Source organism: Echinops telfairi, unplaced genomic scaffold, assembly GCF_000313985.2.
Source record: "Echinops telfairi isolate 266 unplaced genomic scaffold, ASM31398v2 ScPeMD7_7;HRSCAF=31, whole genome shotgun sequence".
Lineage (NCBI taxonomy): Eukaryota > Metazoa > Chordata > Mammalia > Afrosoricida > Tenrecidae > Echinops > Echinops telfairi.
Window position 1 is genome coordinate 19,685,193 of NW_022103904.1, and position 13,518 is coordinate 19,698,710.

At 48.6% G+C, this 13,518-nt stretch overlaps 1 protein-coding gene and 1 non-coding gene across 3 annotated transcripts in view; both read left to right on the forward strand.

Annotated features, from left to right (window-relative positions):
- Window positions 1-11,600, forward strand: part of TBRG4 (transforming growth factor beta regulator 4) — a 12,653-nt gene extending 1,053 nt beyond the window's left edge. Inside the window, exons 2-12 of one of the 2 annotated variants that reach the window (XR_006679731.1) lie at window positions 545-1,011; window positions 5,433-5,756; window positions 6,576-6,747; window positions 7,049-7,206; window positions 7,933-8,043; window positions 9,067-9,211; window positions 9,539-9,784; window positions 10,088-10,199; window positions 10,307-10,421; window positions 10,790-10,946; window positions 11,280-11,372. Coding sequence is in view for 1 of the 2 variants with exons in the window: in XM_045286363.1 (XP_045142298.1) it covers window positions 598-1,011; window positions 5,433-5,756; window positions 6,576-6,747; window positions 7,049-7,206; window positions 7,933-8,043; window positions 9,067-9,211; window positions 9,539-9,784; window positions 10,088-10,199; window positions 10,307-10,421; window positions 11,280-11,381 (1,899 nt within the window). In the remaining variant the exon portion in view is untranslated. Of the gene's footprint in view, window positions 1-544; window positions 1,012-5,432; window positions 5,757-6,575; window positions 6,748-7,048; window positions 7,207-7,932; window positions 8,044-9,066; window positions 9,212-9,538; window positions 9,785-10,087; window positions 10,200-10,306; window positions 10,422-10,789; window positions 10,947-11,279 lie in introns of both variants that reach the window. The other variant, XM_045286363.1, reaches the window with a different exon arrangement.
- Window positions 6,814-6,947, forward strand: LOC115868175. The gene has a single exon (XR_004045461.1). It is a non-coding gene; the product is annotated as a small nucleolar RNA SNORA5 (small nucleolar RNA).
- Window positions 11,601-13,518: the final 1,918 nt, after the last annotated feature.

Sequence of the window (13,518 nt, forward strand, 5' to 3'; positions counted from 1 at the left end):
TTCTATACAGATTAAAACAGCAAAATCGGTGTTTCAGGCCCACCAGTTGCTCCTCAGGTTATCTTGTCTTCTCCCATTAAGACGTACAGCCTTAGAATCCCTATCTAGGGTTGCTGTGAGTCGGCATTGACTTGATGGCGGCAATGAGTTTTGTTTGGATTTTTCTTTTTTAAATGCTGATTATCAAGGATCCCAGGTGGGGCTGTCAGGTAGGCATGGGACAACAAACCTCAAGATTGGTGGTTCAGTAACACCATCCCCCTCCTGTGGAGGATGATGAAGCTGTTTGCTCCCATAAATATTACAGTTTGGGAAACCGTCTCTGTGGTTGCTGAGAGTCAAAATAAATGCAGTGACAGCGGGTTTACGCTGATTTAACACCCTATTGAATTGGTTCAGAAATGATGGCCATGTGGGTAGTCAGGGGAGAGACTTGAGTTGGTGTTATGGAGATAGTGACTGTGACTCCTCATTTGTCATATTTCTCTCCAAGTGAATTGGGAACTGCCCCTGCACCACACCCTTCTCTCCTTTTTCTCTTCAGTGTCTTGGAATCACTTACTAGGAGTCTTTCCTTCCTGCATCCAAGGAGCCACCATGGCAGCTCACCTGATAAAGCGATGCACATGCCTCCTGAGAGAGGCCGCCCGGGTAGCCCCTGTTATGTCTCCAGTTGGCCGACTGCAACTCGCTGCGATGACCCAAAGGACTGTGACTTTCTCAGCTACCTCACCTAGTTCCTACTCCTCAGGTTCCTTGATTGAACTTGTCGAAAAGGAACCAGTGTTTACACCCTACCCAGAGCGCCAGGAGGTAGACCAGCTCATTGAAAAGGCCACCAGACCAGAGGAGCTACTAGAAATATCTAGTGCTGGCCACCACTTTCACCAGAACCATGCTGCCCTCATCCTTATCCAGTTCTCGCGCTTGCTGTCTAAGAAGCCAGAGTTCAAAGCCTCTTTGATTCAGGATGCCCGTTTTCAGCAACTTCTCCAACTTGCCAACAGTCAGGTGGGTTCTAGAGTGTCACCTGGGGACTGTTGACAAGAGGGAACCTTCTAGAGCAGTAGTTCTCAACCTGTGGGTCATGATCCCTTTGGGGGGGTCGAACGACCTTTGACAGGGCTTGGCCAGTTCATAACAGTAGCAAAATTACAGTTATGAAGTAGCAGTGAAAATAATTTTATGGTTGGGGGCTGACCACAACATGAAGAACTGTGTTAAAGGATCACGACATTAGGAAGGTTGAGAATCACTATTCTAGAGGCACTGGAGTCTGACGTACTATTCTCAGTAAATGTAAATGCTTATTTTATTAGAAGTTCCGTGGTGTCTTGTTTGCATTTTTTTAATTTATCATTTTGTGTATTTCAAAGTATTTTCATGTGTTCTCTTAATCCTCACAATAGCCTGTTAAACAAAATGTCTCTCTTATCTTACAGATAGGGGAACCGTAAACCACAGTGGAAGCAAATCTGACTTTTTCCGCTTCCCTTGCTTCTTTCTGACTCCCCATAGCTTATTTGGAGCACTGGTGGCATGGCGGTTACACGTCGGGCTGGGATCTAGCAGTTTGAAACCACTAGCTGCTCCTCAGAAGAAAGATGGGGCTTTCTGCTCCCATAAAGCGTTAGTCTTGGGAACGCACACAGGCAGTTCTGCCCTGTCCTAAGAGTCCTGTGAGCTGCCATCAACTTGGTGGCAGTGAGTTTGCCTTGGATACCTGATTTGGAGAGTAACATAAGGCCACATATTTGGGTTTGAAAACCTTCAAGCATATGTAAAGGTTTTTTTGGGCAGGGGTCAGGTGACCATGAGGATGCATATCTGGAGAAAGGTATTTGATAGGCTGGACTTGTACTGATCTTCCTCAAATGTTTAGTGAGGGCTGAGCATTATTCTCAAAGCTAGCACAGAGGTGAGGACACCCCTGACAGAAGAGTCCTGGGACTCAGCTGGGGAAGGGAGTTAAATGGCCATGATAAAATACATAAAGGATGACCTTGGAGAGGAAGGAGATGTAGCTGTCTAAGGGGGTGGGCTGGGAGACTGGGCAGAACTCGAATTTCTGAGAGGTCAGTTTCTGCCTAGTGTAAGTTTCTGCTCCATTCCTGCAGGTTCTTCCCCCGGGCTTTGTAGACTGTTGAAGGAGTCTTGTGTTGCACAAGACTGTTGTGCCATCAGTGACCCACATTCACAAGGTATTCGTTGGAAGAGAGTGTTGAGCCTTATGTCATCACAGGTGCTCAAGCATTGAAGCAAGATAGCTTTTCTTGGGGATGGTAAAAAAGGGAATTGAGGATCAAGGAGTTAGGTTATAGAATCCATAGAGGGACATGGTCGGGTTTTGCACTACCTTTTAAATAGTATGGAAAACATAATGTGATATTGAGATACGGTAAATTCAGTACTTTCCCCCTTCCTCTCCAACTCTTCAAGCACCTTTACTGTTTACAGCTCACTTTGTGTGTGGTGTTTCACTCCCTTGCAGCAGTTTCAGGTTACGGATAAAGCAGTCAGTACGGTGTTTGGCGGCGTTTCAGTGCCTCCAGGAGGGGTGGAGTTAGAGAGACTAACAGTATGATGGAGCCAGTGCTTGGGCTCAGGTACTCTGATTCAGACTGTGCCTATTTTACTGGGTGGGGCCTTTGTGTGGAGGTGGGTTGGGGGTCTCAGCCATAAGACACCTGATAGCTGTTGGCATCATGGGCCTGCATTTCTCTGAGGCCGGGATCACTAGGGGCAATGGGAGCTGTCTTGCAGAGGTGAAACTAAGTGCTCGTTTTGCACTGCCTGGATGCAAATTCTGTTTATGCCCTACCCAGACTTCAGCGAAATTAATCTTGCTAAATGTTTGCTTATATATATGTGAAGTGAGCAAGATGCACCTGCATAGATGTTGGTTTGTTTGATGTATAAAGGCTAAGAAGAATGCTTAGCATATATTAAAAGCCCATTTAGATGTAATTTTGAAGACCACAGCAGGCAGCTTGCTTATGCTTAGGATGGCTATGAAATTGTTAATAAGCAGGGCATTATTTTATTGGAAGCTCTTACAGATGTCATAACATTCCATAATTCAAATAGATCAACCATAGTTGTACAATTGCTACTATAATCTGTTCCAAAACATTTCTTTCTTCTTGAACTCTTTGAGATCAGCTCCCCTGAAACCCTTGTTATTGTTATTGTTGTTATATATTATTATTCTATATGTCTATTAGCCTTATCTCACCCTGTCCAATATATCCGTTCACCCACAATTCTGTTATTCCCTCCCCTCAAGTGGGTCATACAGTTGTCATTGCTATCAGCTGTCCCATTGTTGTATCTGAAGGGTCATCCATCTTGGCATTCCTGCATGGAGCATTTTTAATTATACATATGAACATAGGTAGGTCTAACAGTGTTAATGAGGTGAAACATAAGCCTTAATAGTAAGGAAGGAAAATATTAAAGAACCAGAGCATAGTTATGCTATACCGTACCCTCATCCACCCCCACCCCACCCTCCACTTTGTCCACACTCCTTCACGTCAATTTCATTGCTTGTTATTGAACTTCTGATAATCATTCCTGTCAACACCTCATGATCACCAGGCTGCTATGCTTCCATTTGGGCTTTGTTGCTTCCCTGCTGGTTGGCTGCTTGTTTGACTACAAGCCTTTAAGACCCCAGAAGCTATATCTTTTAATAGCCACGCACCATCAGCTTTCTTCACATTTGCTTATGCACCCTTTTTGTCTTAAGCAATTGTGTCAGGAAGGTGAGTATCATACAGTGCCACATTATTAGAACCGTTCTTATACTTAAGTGAGATTTTAGTAGAGGCCTACTGTCCATTTGCTTCCTTATTGTATTTACATATATGTACATGTTTAGACAAATACACCTACATTTGTATAATTATATATTTACATATTTATAGATTTCTATTTATACCTATATGCATAAATTTTTGCTTTCTTCTTTCCTCTTTCTCTTTTTTCTTTCCTCCTATCCCACCATCATGATTACCCATCGTTCACCTCTCAGTAATTCCTCTCAGACACTTTCTGGTATATTAAACCGGACCAGGAACGCTACACCCTCCTCCTCACTGTCACCTTTAAAACCCATGCTATTTCTCTGTCCCTGTAATTATGGGCTCCCACTCACCACCCCTTGCCTCCTCCCCTCCCCAACACCCCTATCCCACTCCTGTGGAACCATCGGTCCTGTCATTGTCTCCATGGGTTGCTTAGCCGGACTGTCTTATACAGACAGACAAAAAAAGAGAAAGAGCATATAGATAGTTCCGAGTCTAACTGATATCTTGATGCAGAGTAGTTGAGTATCTCTGTTAAATAGCAAGCAGGACTTGTTATAATCCCTCAGCCGGATTCCCTTTCAGGGTTCCATATCCTGGGACCTGCTTACCTAACAGCACTTAAATACTCTTTAATCCCCCAGCATTCGTGCCCGATAGGTGCACTCCCTGCAGGTCCCTATTGCTCTTCCTGCAGTCAGGGATGGAGCGTTCTAGTGCCCCCACCCCATTACACCTTTAGACTTTCAATGTGGCCCCCTTGTGTGCAACCCCCAACCAGTTCGGGTGAGGTGCCAAGTGCTGAATAGGGCATCTTTTCAGCTTGCTGCTATTTGGCGTGCCACGGAGCTTTTCTGTCAGGATTTCTGCAAACCACAAAGTTGGCCTGGCCACCTTTGCATCTTTTGACAAGTAGCCTGTGAGCTTGCTTTCTTAGGCATACATGTTAGAGGAAATATTTAGTTTCACTACCCTTGGTCACTAAGCTTGCTGTTGAAGAATGTCAACAGCTCTGCTTTAATGAAACAGTGGCATTCCTAAGAAACTCAGTATCAGAAATTGTGTTGTGAATATTTTGTTGCAGAAAGAGCTGCTCAGAACAAATTATTGTCTTGAAGAAAAGGTAACAATTTTAACTGTCATTGGAAGCAAAGATTAAAGTAGAGGATTAACTAAAGAACCATAATTGTTTCCTTATATAGCATTTAATTAACACTCAGATACACTTTTGGTCTCTTAACAATCACATTTTATCAAATTCATATTGGAAAGTCTGCACATTTTCAGAGTTTCTGATTGTAAGCAATAGGAAGTGACTGGCCATTCTGATTGTAAGCAATAGGAAGTGACTGGCCAGCATGGGCAGAAATGGGATTATCTTGGAGACTGGAGAACCTGGCTAAGAAAGTAGACCCCCGGAGAGACTGGGAGAGGATCTCCTCACGGAGCAGCCTGGCATGGGCCCTGTGAGCAGTGCCTGCGTTAACAACAGAACCGAGCACTCGTCTCTGATGTCTGAGAAACAGTCCGAGCAGGGGTTCCTGGCACACTGCGTCTTGTGTCATGAGCCGTGTCAGATCGCGTCAAAGGTGGGACCCTCACCTGGTTTGTTTCCCTCTCCAGATAACTTCTGTCTGGCACGGTACCCTTGTGAAGCTGCTGCGAAGCCTCTATTCACTAGCACTCCCTCAGACCTCCAAGGAGCTGCAGTCAGTGGAGCAGGAGGTCCGATGGCGGATGCGGAGGCTCAAATACAAGCATCTGGCCTTCCTGGCTGAGACCAGCACCGCCTACATGCAGGAGCGGGACTCCAAGGAGCTGCTGGCCGAGCTGCTGGTGAACCTGGAGAGACGCTGGGCGGAAATTGAAGATGGTCGCACATTGGTGGCCCTCATGATGAAAATTGGCCACCTCTCAGAACCACTGATGAACCATCTGGAAGACAAGGTACTAGACTGAAGAAGGGGGCCCACCTTGCCGCCTTCCCTCCCTCCCTCCAAGCTCTAGAACTACCTCTGGGGACGAGACAATGGGTCTGGGTCTGTTGTGTCCACTGGTCCAAGCCTTATGTGTGTGGTGAGAGCCGAGGCCTGGAAATACTGCCCCTGCGGGTACCAGCAAGGTCACACTTGTGGAGAAACTAAGCTAGCACCTGTGGAGAATGCTTCTCCATCTCTCTGGAGAGCTGAGAGACCAAAAGCTGAGGCGGCAGCAGGAATAACCTCTCTAACCTGCCAGCTTACTCCTCAGCGGCGTGCTGTGGACCGAATCTGAACTCTGGGAACTATGTTACCTCTTAACACATGCTACAGCCTCATCCCAAGCTTAGGGGGTGTGGATGGCAGGTCACTCCTTAAGTAACACAAAGCAATATTGGCCAGCACCAGGTCCTCGGATTGCCTAGGTTCTAATGAAAACTTTCGTAGAGATATTGTGCACTACACACACACACAGTTAACTTCATTTCCTGTTCTACCTGCATCAAGGGGTAGCTTGATGCTGCTGGCACTGTAAGTTCTGTAACATAAGCCCCAAGTTTTCTGTCCTCTGGCCTAGGGATGAGTAGGTTACAGACTCAGCCCTGGGTACAGGAGATACCTGGGATGTGGATAAGAAGCAGGCCCTGCACAGGTGGCCTGTGTTGAATAAGCTCAGGCCCAGTTGCTGTCTCACAGGGGCTACACTTGATGGGACCCTTGCCCCCAGCTCTTCCCTGGCATCTCAGGCAATCAAGCTGACTCCTGCGTACATGGCTGTGGTTAACAGTGCCTGGAGCTGATGGAACAATTTGGCCCTGATGATCTGCGAAAGGTGCTGTTGACTCTGGCAGTACAGAATCGTAGGTCGGTGCCTTTGCTGCGGGCCATCTCCTATCACCTGGTTCAGAAACCCTTTACCTTGACGAAAGGCATCTTGATGGACCTGGCTTATGCCTATGGTGAGCCCTTGACATTGACGGGGGTGGGAGTGGGGTAGGGCTTTCTGACTATACTTGACTGGGCAGGGCAGCTGTGCCAAATTCAGTGACTGCCCCACCCATGGCAGGCACTGGCTCAAAAGGCTGCTATAGAAACACTGTAACTCATGGCCCTGTTTTTCTGTCCTGAAACTCAGGGATAAATTTTGTTACAGACACCAAGCTTCTAGGTATTGAGAGACTAGTGTAATGATGAAGTGAGGTAGACTAGTGGGCCTTTTAGCTACCCCTGGTAAACTGTTGTGGTCTGCTCTGTCCAAAGGTAAATTCGGCTTCCATCAGACCCAGATATTCCAGCGATTGACAGCCGATCTGCTGCCCCATGTGCCCAGCTTGACACACAGTGAGGTGGCCCGATGCTGCAAATCCTTGGCCTTTGTCAAGTGTTTGAATCTGCCTCTGTTTGAAGCCATTGCCCAGGTGAGCTGAGGCGGCCGGGCTCCTGACTGGTGGGAGGACACAAGTACTGAGGGCTGACTCCCACTCAAAAGGAAACCGAACTACTGTGAAAAGGCTCAGTTATGGCAAATACATTTAACTCTCTGTGTATTTTTAAACAGTACTTACAGTGAGTAGTAGGAATGAACGAAAATGTATCTTATTAGTATTTATTTCCTCGCTTATCACACTGAACGTCATAAACATACCCCTCTGTCTTTGGATCACTGTAGCATGTGACAACAGTTCTGGAGCCCTCTGTGGACAGGGTCTGAAAGGCCTGGTGTGATAAAACATGTACATTGAGGTTGAGAGTCCCCTTCCTCTGTTCCTTAAAGCAGCCCCTCCTGAAAGTAACAATTGTGGGGGTTGTACAAATGGGTATCTGTTCCTGCAGTGTGTTGCTGACTCTCGCTGAGAGGGAGACAGAGCTAGGGCACCTGAGAGCAAAGACTCAGTGTTTCTGAGCACCCCATAATATCATGTGCCAGTAAATGCTACCTGGGTGAATGTTAATCTGACATGCAACACACAGGCTTGGTTTAAGTTAGCTTCCTAGCGAGGAGCACATGGGACCTGGTGGGACGGCCGAGGTGCTGACAGCCCGCCCAGGCTGCTCCACCTTGAAACAGGATAGACCATACGTGAGAAAGTCCTCAGCATGGAGCCATTTTTCTTTCTCCTTTGCCTTCCTGACCCTGACCGTAGCACATCTTGAACAAAGCCCAGGACATCACCCTGCTGCATCTGTGCAATGTGGTCCTAGCTTTCGCGCGTCTGAACTTCCATCCGGAACAGGAAGATCAGTTCTTCAGTCTGGTACCGTGTCTTTGCTTACCTTTTCCTGTTCCTTAGCTTCCTTCCTGCCAGCGTCTTGAGGGCAGCTGTGGGAGTATGTGGGAGGGGAGAGAGGGCTCACTAGAGCTGATGGTGATGACACAACTCATTTTAAAAGTGATTTAACCATGGGGGTGGGGAGGTAGAGAAAATGTTCTAAAATTGAATGTGGTAATGATTGTTTACCTCTTCTTGATATGATTGCACTATTGAATTGTGTGATGTGTGGATTAAGTGTCAATAAAACTGTTTTTTTTTTAAAATGGTCTTGGGAGCCCCGCATGCATAAATCCAGACTTACCAGATATGTAGGTTAAAGGTAATGACAGGCCAGGAAGGGCAAGGCCAGATCTGCCTGTGAGGGAAAATTGGGCTGGTCAGGGTTGGAGTATCTTTTGTCTAAAGCTTTGATGATCCGCTTCCAAGACACACCAGGAAAATGCTCCGGTCCTGTGTGTGCTCTGGGGAAGAGCACTGTTGGTGAGGGGTGTGTGCGGGTCTGGCGCAATTCCTCGAAGCGACCAGTAGTGGGTGTACTATACTGGCCGTCCCTGTGCCCATCTCCCTGCAGCATTCTTTACCATCTGCTGCTGCTTGCTAAACTCTGGTTCCTCTCAGAGACTGCTCTGCCCTTGCCCCAGGTACCCACCTAGGGGAAATTATTGGTGAAGTGGTTTTGTGGCTTAGGCCCCTGCTGATAATGAGATTAGGAAAGCCTAGCTAAATGTCTGCACCAGACAGCACTGCCTTGTTTTCTGGATTGGGGAAGGAGCCACTGCTCCAAGCGTGTGGAAGAGTTCTCGAACCTCCCCTCCTAGAGGTGCTCTAATCCACACATGCATGCGCACACACAGGTGCCAGTTGACCGGGGCACTGCCTCTCCCAGCTAACTGCCAACCCTCTGGCCTCTGTGTAACTATTTTAAGGTAATGCTGACTGTGGTCTTCAGGACATTTGCAGACCCCTGAGCAGAGTCTGCTTTCCTCACCCCTACCCTGCCATTAGGTGCACAAGAAGCTTGCATCAGAACTGGCAGGCCTGAGTCCTGCTCTGCAGGTAGATGTGGTGTGGGCCTTGTGTGTGCTGCAGCAGGTCCAGGAAACAGAGCTGCGAACTGTCCTCTGTTCCGGATTGTACCCCCAGCTTCTAGGTAAGTTGAGGAGAAGCGTGTTCGGGAGCATAACTCTTCTCCTTCGTGCTGTGAGCTCCTGCCACCAGAAAAGCGGGTCTGTGAGGCTCGGCTAATAGAAAAATGAGAGACTGTCAGGGCTCCCCTTCAAGGTGTATTCCCTCTCCCTCTCCCTGGAAGGAATCAACCACCTGACCCAATCCGGGTGGGTCTTGGGCTCTGAGGTGCTGCTGCCCCTCCTACTTGGGCCCTCCTCCGCTTCTACGCCCAGGGTCCTTGAAATTGCAGCAATGTGGTGTGGTGGGCAATTCTAACCATTCATTTTCTCACTCTTATCCGGCCCCTTAGATGGCAAGACTCCTAAGGATCAGAATACCTTTCAGAAGCTTCTGCACATCAACGCCACTGCCCAGCTGGAACACCCCGAGTACACGAGCCCCCTTTTGCCAGACTTGGCCTTGGTTCCCAAGTCCACAGCCCTTGACAAGAAGGTGACCCCCCTGCAGAAGGAGCTTCAGGAGACCCTAAAGGGGCTGCTGGGTAGTGCCGACAAGGGCTGCTTTGAAGTAGACACACAGTATGGCTGGGTTCTGGGTAAGGACTCCCATCTGGTTGGTTTAGGGGCTCATTCTCCCTGAGATTCCCAGCCCTACCATCCCCAAGGGGGCAGACTCAGCCCGGGGCCTCACCCCTCTTCCTATGTTGTTACAACAGGGAAGATGCAGCCCATCCACTGGCTCCCCCTTACTGGGCTCTCGTAGGCCAGGTGACTGGGACCTCTATGGCTGTTGTGCCCATGATCACATTGCATCTCCCTGGTCTCGGCCCACCCGTGGGAAGCTAGGGCAGGGAAGGCTTTCTCCCAGCTGTTCACCAAGTGGGTTGGATTCCCTTCAGATGCTGAGGTGCTGCTGGACACTGAAGGCCAGTTTCTTACCCTGAGGGACTTTGCTGCTCCTCATCTTGCCCAGTCACCAAGGAGCCAGCCACTGCCCTCTGGAGCTAAGAGGTAGGTGGTCAGAGACCCCTGCTTGTGGACCCCATGAGGGCCATGGCAGCTCTGCTGCTCTGAGAGGATGAGGCGAGCAGTCATCGGTGCCTTCCTCCTCTTCCCAGGCTGGCCTTCCTGAGATGGGAATTCTCCAACTTCAATAGCCGGAGCAAAGACTTACTGGGTCGCTTCTTCATGAAGCGACGCCACATGCTGGCTGCTGGTTTCCTGGTCATCGATGTGAGTACCTGAGGGAGCAGGGTCTGGGTGAGCATTACTGCAGTGAGAGGAGCTCGCTCAGGCTGGGTGCAGGCACTGGCAGATGCCCAGCCCAACCCACTCATGTTGCTAGCAGCTGAGCCTTTCTTTGATGACTTCATGTCTCATCCCCTCTTCCTCAGTCTGGGCTTCAAGCACAAGCCTGGTCACCAGTCTTTCTCTTACCAAGATTATGGTCAGGACAGTGCTCAGACTGAAAGCATTCTGTCTTCTAAGGTAGGCAGTCCGGAGGCTCCTCATTTACAGATGGGAGAGAGGCTCAGAAGGGTCACAGCTCTTCAATAATACAGTGGCGCTTCAAGTCCAGTTCGTTTGTCTCTATGTCTCAGCTCTTGGGAAAGGTGAAATTGGCCAGACCTCTGTGTGGCTGACACAGAACTTACTGCGATCTGATCCAGGAGTCAAAGGACAGACTCGTTCATAAGTAATGTGCTAGAGCCGCCACCTCTCTCCACTGGGGGCCTATGCCAGCATCAGCACCCTGCTGTAAGTGTGCTTTCTACCAAGTCTTCAAGTGACATTGGGTTTGTTGTTCTTATTTTATAACCTTTAAAACTTCAAACACCTTTCATTGTCCCTCTGTGCTGTGTAGTGTGCTGCTGTGTAGCACTCACCTAGTCAGGGGCTTCCCACCGTCAGCTTATTCAAGCTCAATAGCTGCGGTCCTTCAGTGCTTGGAGACTAAGGGCCATGGCTTACAGTCCCCCAGTAAGCGCTGATTGTGAAAAGATCCGGGGGAAGAGGAGCAAGTGGGGCTCCTGGTGGGGGAGTAGGCGGTCAGTGGGGAATCCCAGCCTGCTCCTTCCTGTCTCCTATCAGGTTCCTTACTATGAGTGGCTGGACCTCAAGTCTGAATGGCAGAAAGGCGCCTACCTCAAGGACAAGATGCGCAAAGCTGTGGCAGAGGACCTGGCCAAATGACCCCATCCCCTCAGCATGGACTGCATGCCAGCACTTCATTGTGGTTTCCTCAAGCCTAGCCATAGGCGCTGGGCCCGGGGAAAAGATCTCCCTTCAGGCTGAGCCTTCATAGTACAGGACTTTGGCCAGAGTGGAGATTTGGCCAGCAGCTCTAAGGGGGTGGATTTTCCTCAAGTGAATAATAAATGTTTAATTTTGGTGTTCCCCACCAAAAGGGTACCTTGTTATTGTCACAGTCTCCTGTTTGTGTTCCCTACCCGTGTGCTCTGGAAGGCAGGGAGTGGCATACGTGGCTCTGCCCTGTCCTCACCTCACCCTCTGGATTCAACAACAGGACCTGTTTGTTGTAGAGACCAGGAGCCCAGGAAGGACAGCCAGAGCGCAAGAGGTGGGCCTTTACTTTTATTAAAACTGAAAACCTCGTGCACCATCATCAAGTTGATTCTGACTCAGCAACACTGCAGGACAGGGTCATCCTGCTGCATGGCTTTCCCAGATTACAGCCCTCTATGGGAGTAGAAAGCTTTGCCTTTCTCCCTCGGAGTGGCTCGTGGTTTTGAACTGCTTTAGCAGCCTAAAGCGTGACCACTACGCCACCAGGGCTCCTTACTCACTGTAGGGACCCAGAATCGAGCTCAGACTCAAGACATCTTCCTGACGCCATATCACTCCTGCCCAAGATGTACCAGTTTCCGTCGTTTTCTGCTGCCTTGTGGCTTGTGGCAGTCCTAACCAGAGACAAGTGAAGACCCTCAGGGAAGCAGTGACGGCTGTTGTGAATGGGGTGGTCACTGAACCATTGTGGTCTTGGGAAAATCCTTATCTGTTGCCCCTCAGAGGGGAATCAGTTACAGGAAACTTGAAGACCTGTGGTGACAGATACACAAAGGCCAAGTGTTTGGGAAGCAACTGATTCTGGGATTGGGAAGACAAGCAGGCACTCGGCTGGCCCTCGTAACTGACAGACCAGAGATGGTGAACATGGTGTCGTAATGATCTACCTGACAACCCATGGTCTACCAGTGGGACCAGAGGCCTTCGGATGCTGAAAAGAAAGTGAAAGATGCTTTCCCTCCTTTTCAGGCTCATCAAAAGTTCTCTAAATGGCCATTGTTAAAGGGGATCTAGGAACTGAAGTTTGACTCCAATACAAACTGGAACATCACACTGGGATAGAGCTGAGTATCAAAGGGACATGTGGCAGTCTCCAGTTTGCCAGCTGGGAGTTTATTGTTCTAAGGGGACCATAGAAGAAGTCCTTACACCTTGCTATCACGCAAGCGTTTTGAGTAGCTCTGTGCTTGTGGATGAGCGGCATCAGGGTAGAGTGGTTGTTTGCATAGATGGTGGCCTGAAGGAGGTAACTAAACTGAGCAGGATAGGGAAAGGAACGGTATCCCACACTGAAGAGCTAACCTAGATGACGGCTCAGGCCAGAAACAGTGTAGGGAACCAGGGGCACCTGGGTTCTGAAGTCTTGAGTGCTGTGTCCCAAGGAGCTGAGAGAAGGACATCCTTAGTCACACTTAGAAAACAAAAGCTTATCTCCACTGTAGGACTGCCGACTTTAATCCAGTGTTGAAATAATTGTGAACAGTACTGTTTGTCACTGTTCATTGTTAACTACAAGCTCCTTGTTTATAGTTACATTTTTAGTACAAGGATAAGTCAAAGTATTGCTACTAGCATTACAAATATGTGTTGAAAATGTAGAAGATGGCACCCATGTAGAGTCACACGCTCTGTGCTGCCATTGTCAGATCAGAAAATCAAGAGAACGTGTCTGCTAGCTGAAAAGCCAGAGCAGGCCTGGGGTCCAGATCCAGAGATCTGGAGCAGACTGGAAATCCGAGCAGAGCTCTGCTCCTCTTGGCTGTGTATACTGAGCTAAGTCCGTTTCCGAGGACATCCTCAGCCCATGGCAGCGAAGTCAAACTGCCCGACTTCGCATCCCCTTCCAATCCCAAGCATCAGAATTACAACCCTGAAGGGTAGGGGATGTGAAGGGGGAGCTAATAGCATGGATGACTATAACCACACACAAGGAAAGTGAACAACAGAACCGTATGTGAATGGATGTATTGGATGGTGTCAGATGTGGCAAAACGAATGAATGAATAAGACAGTAAAAGTTCCT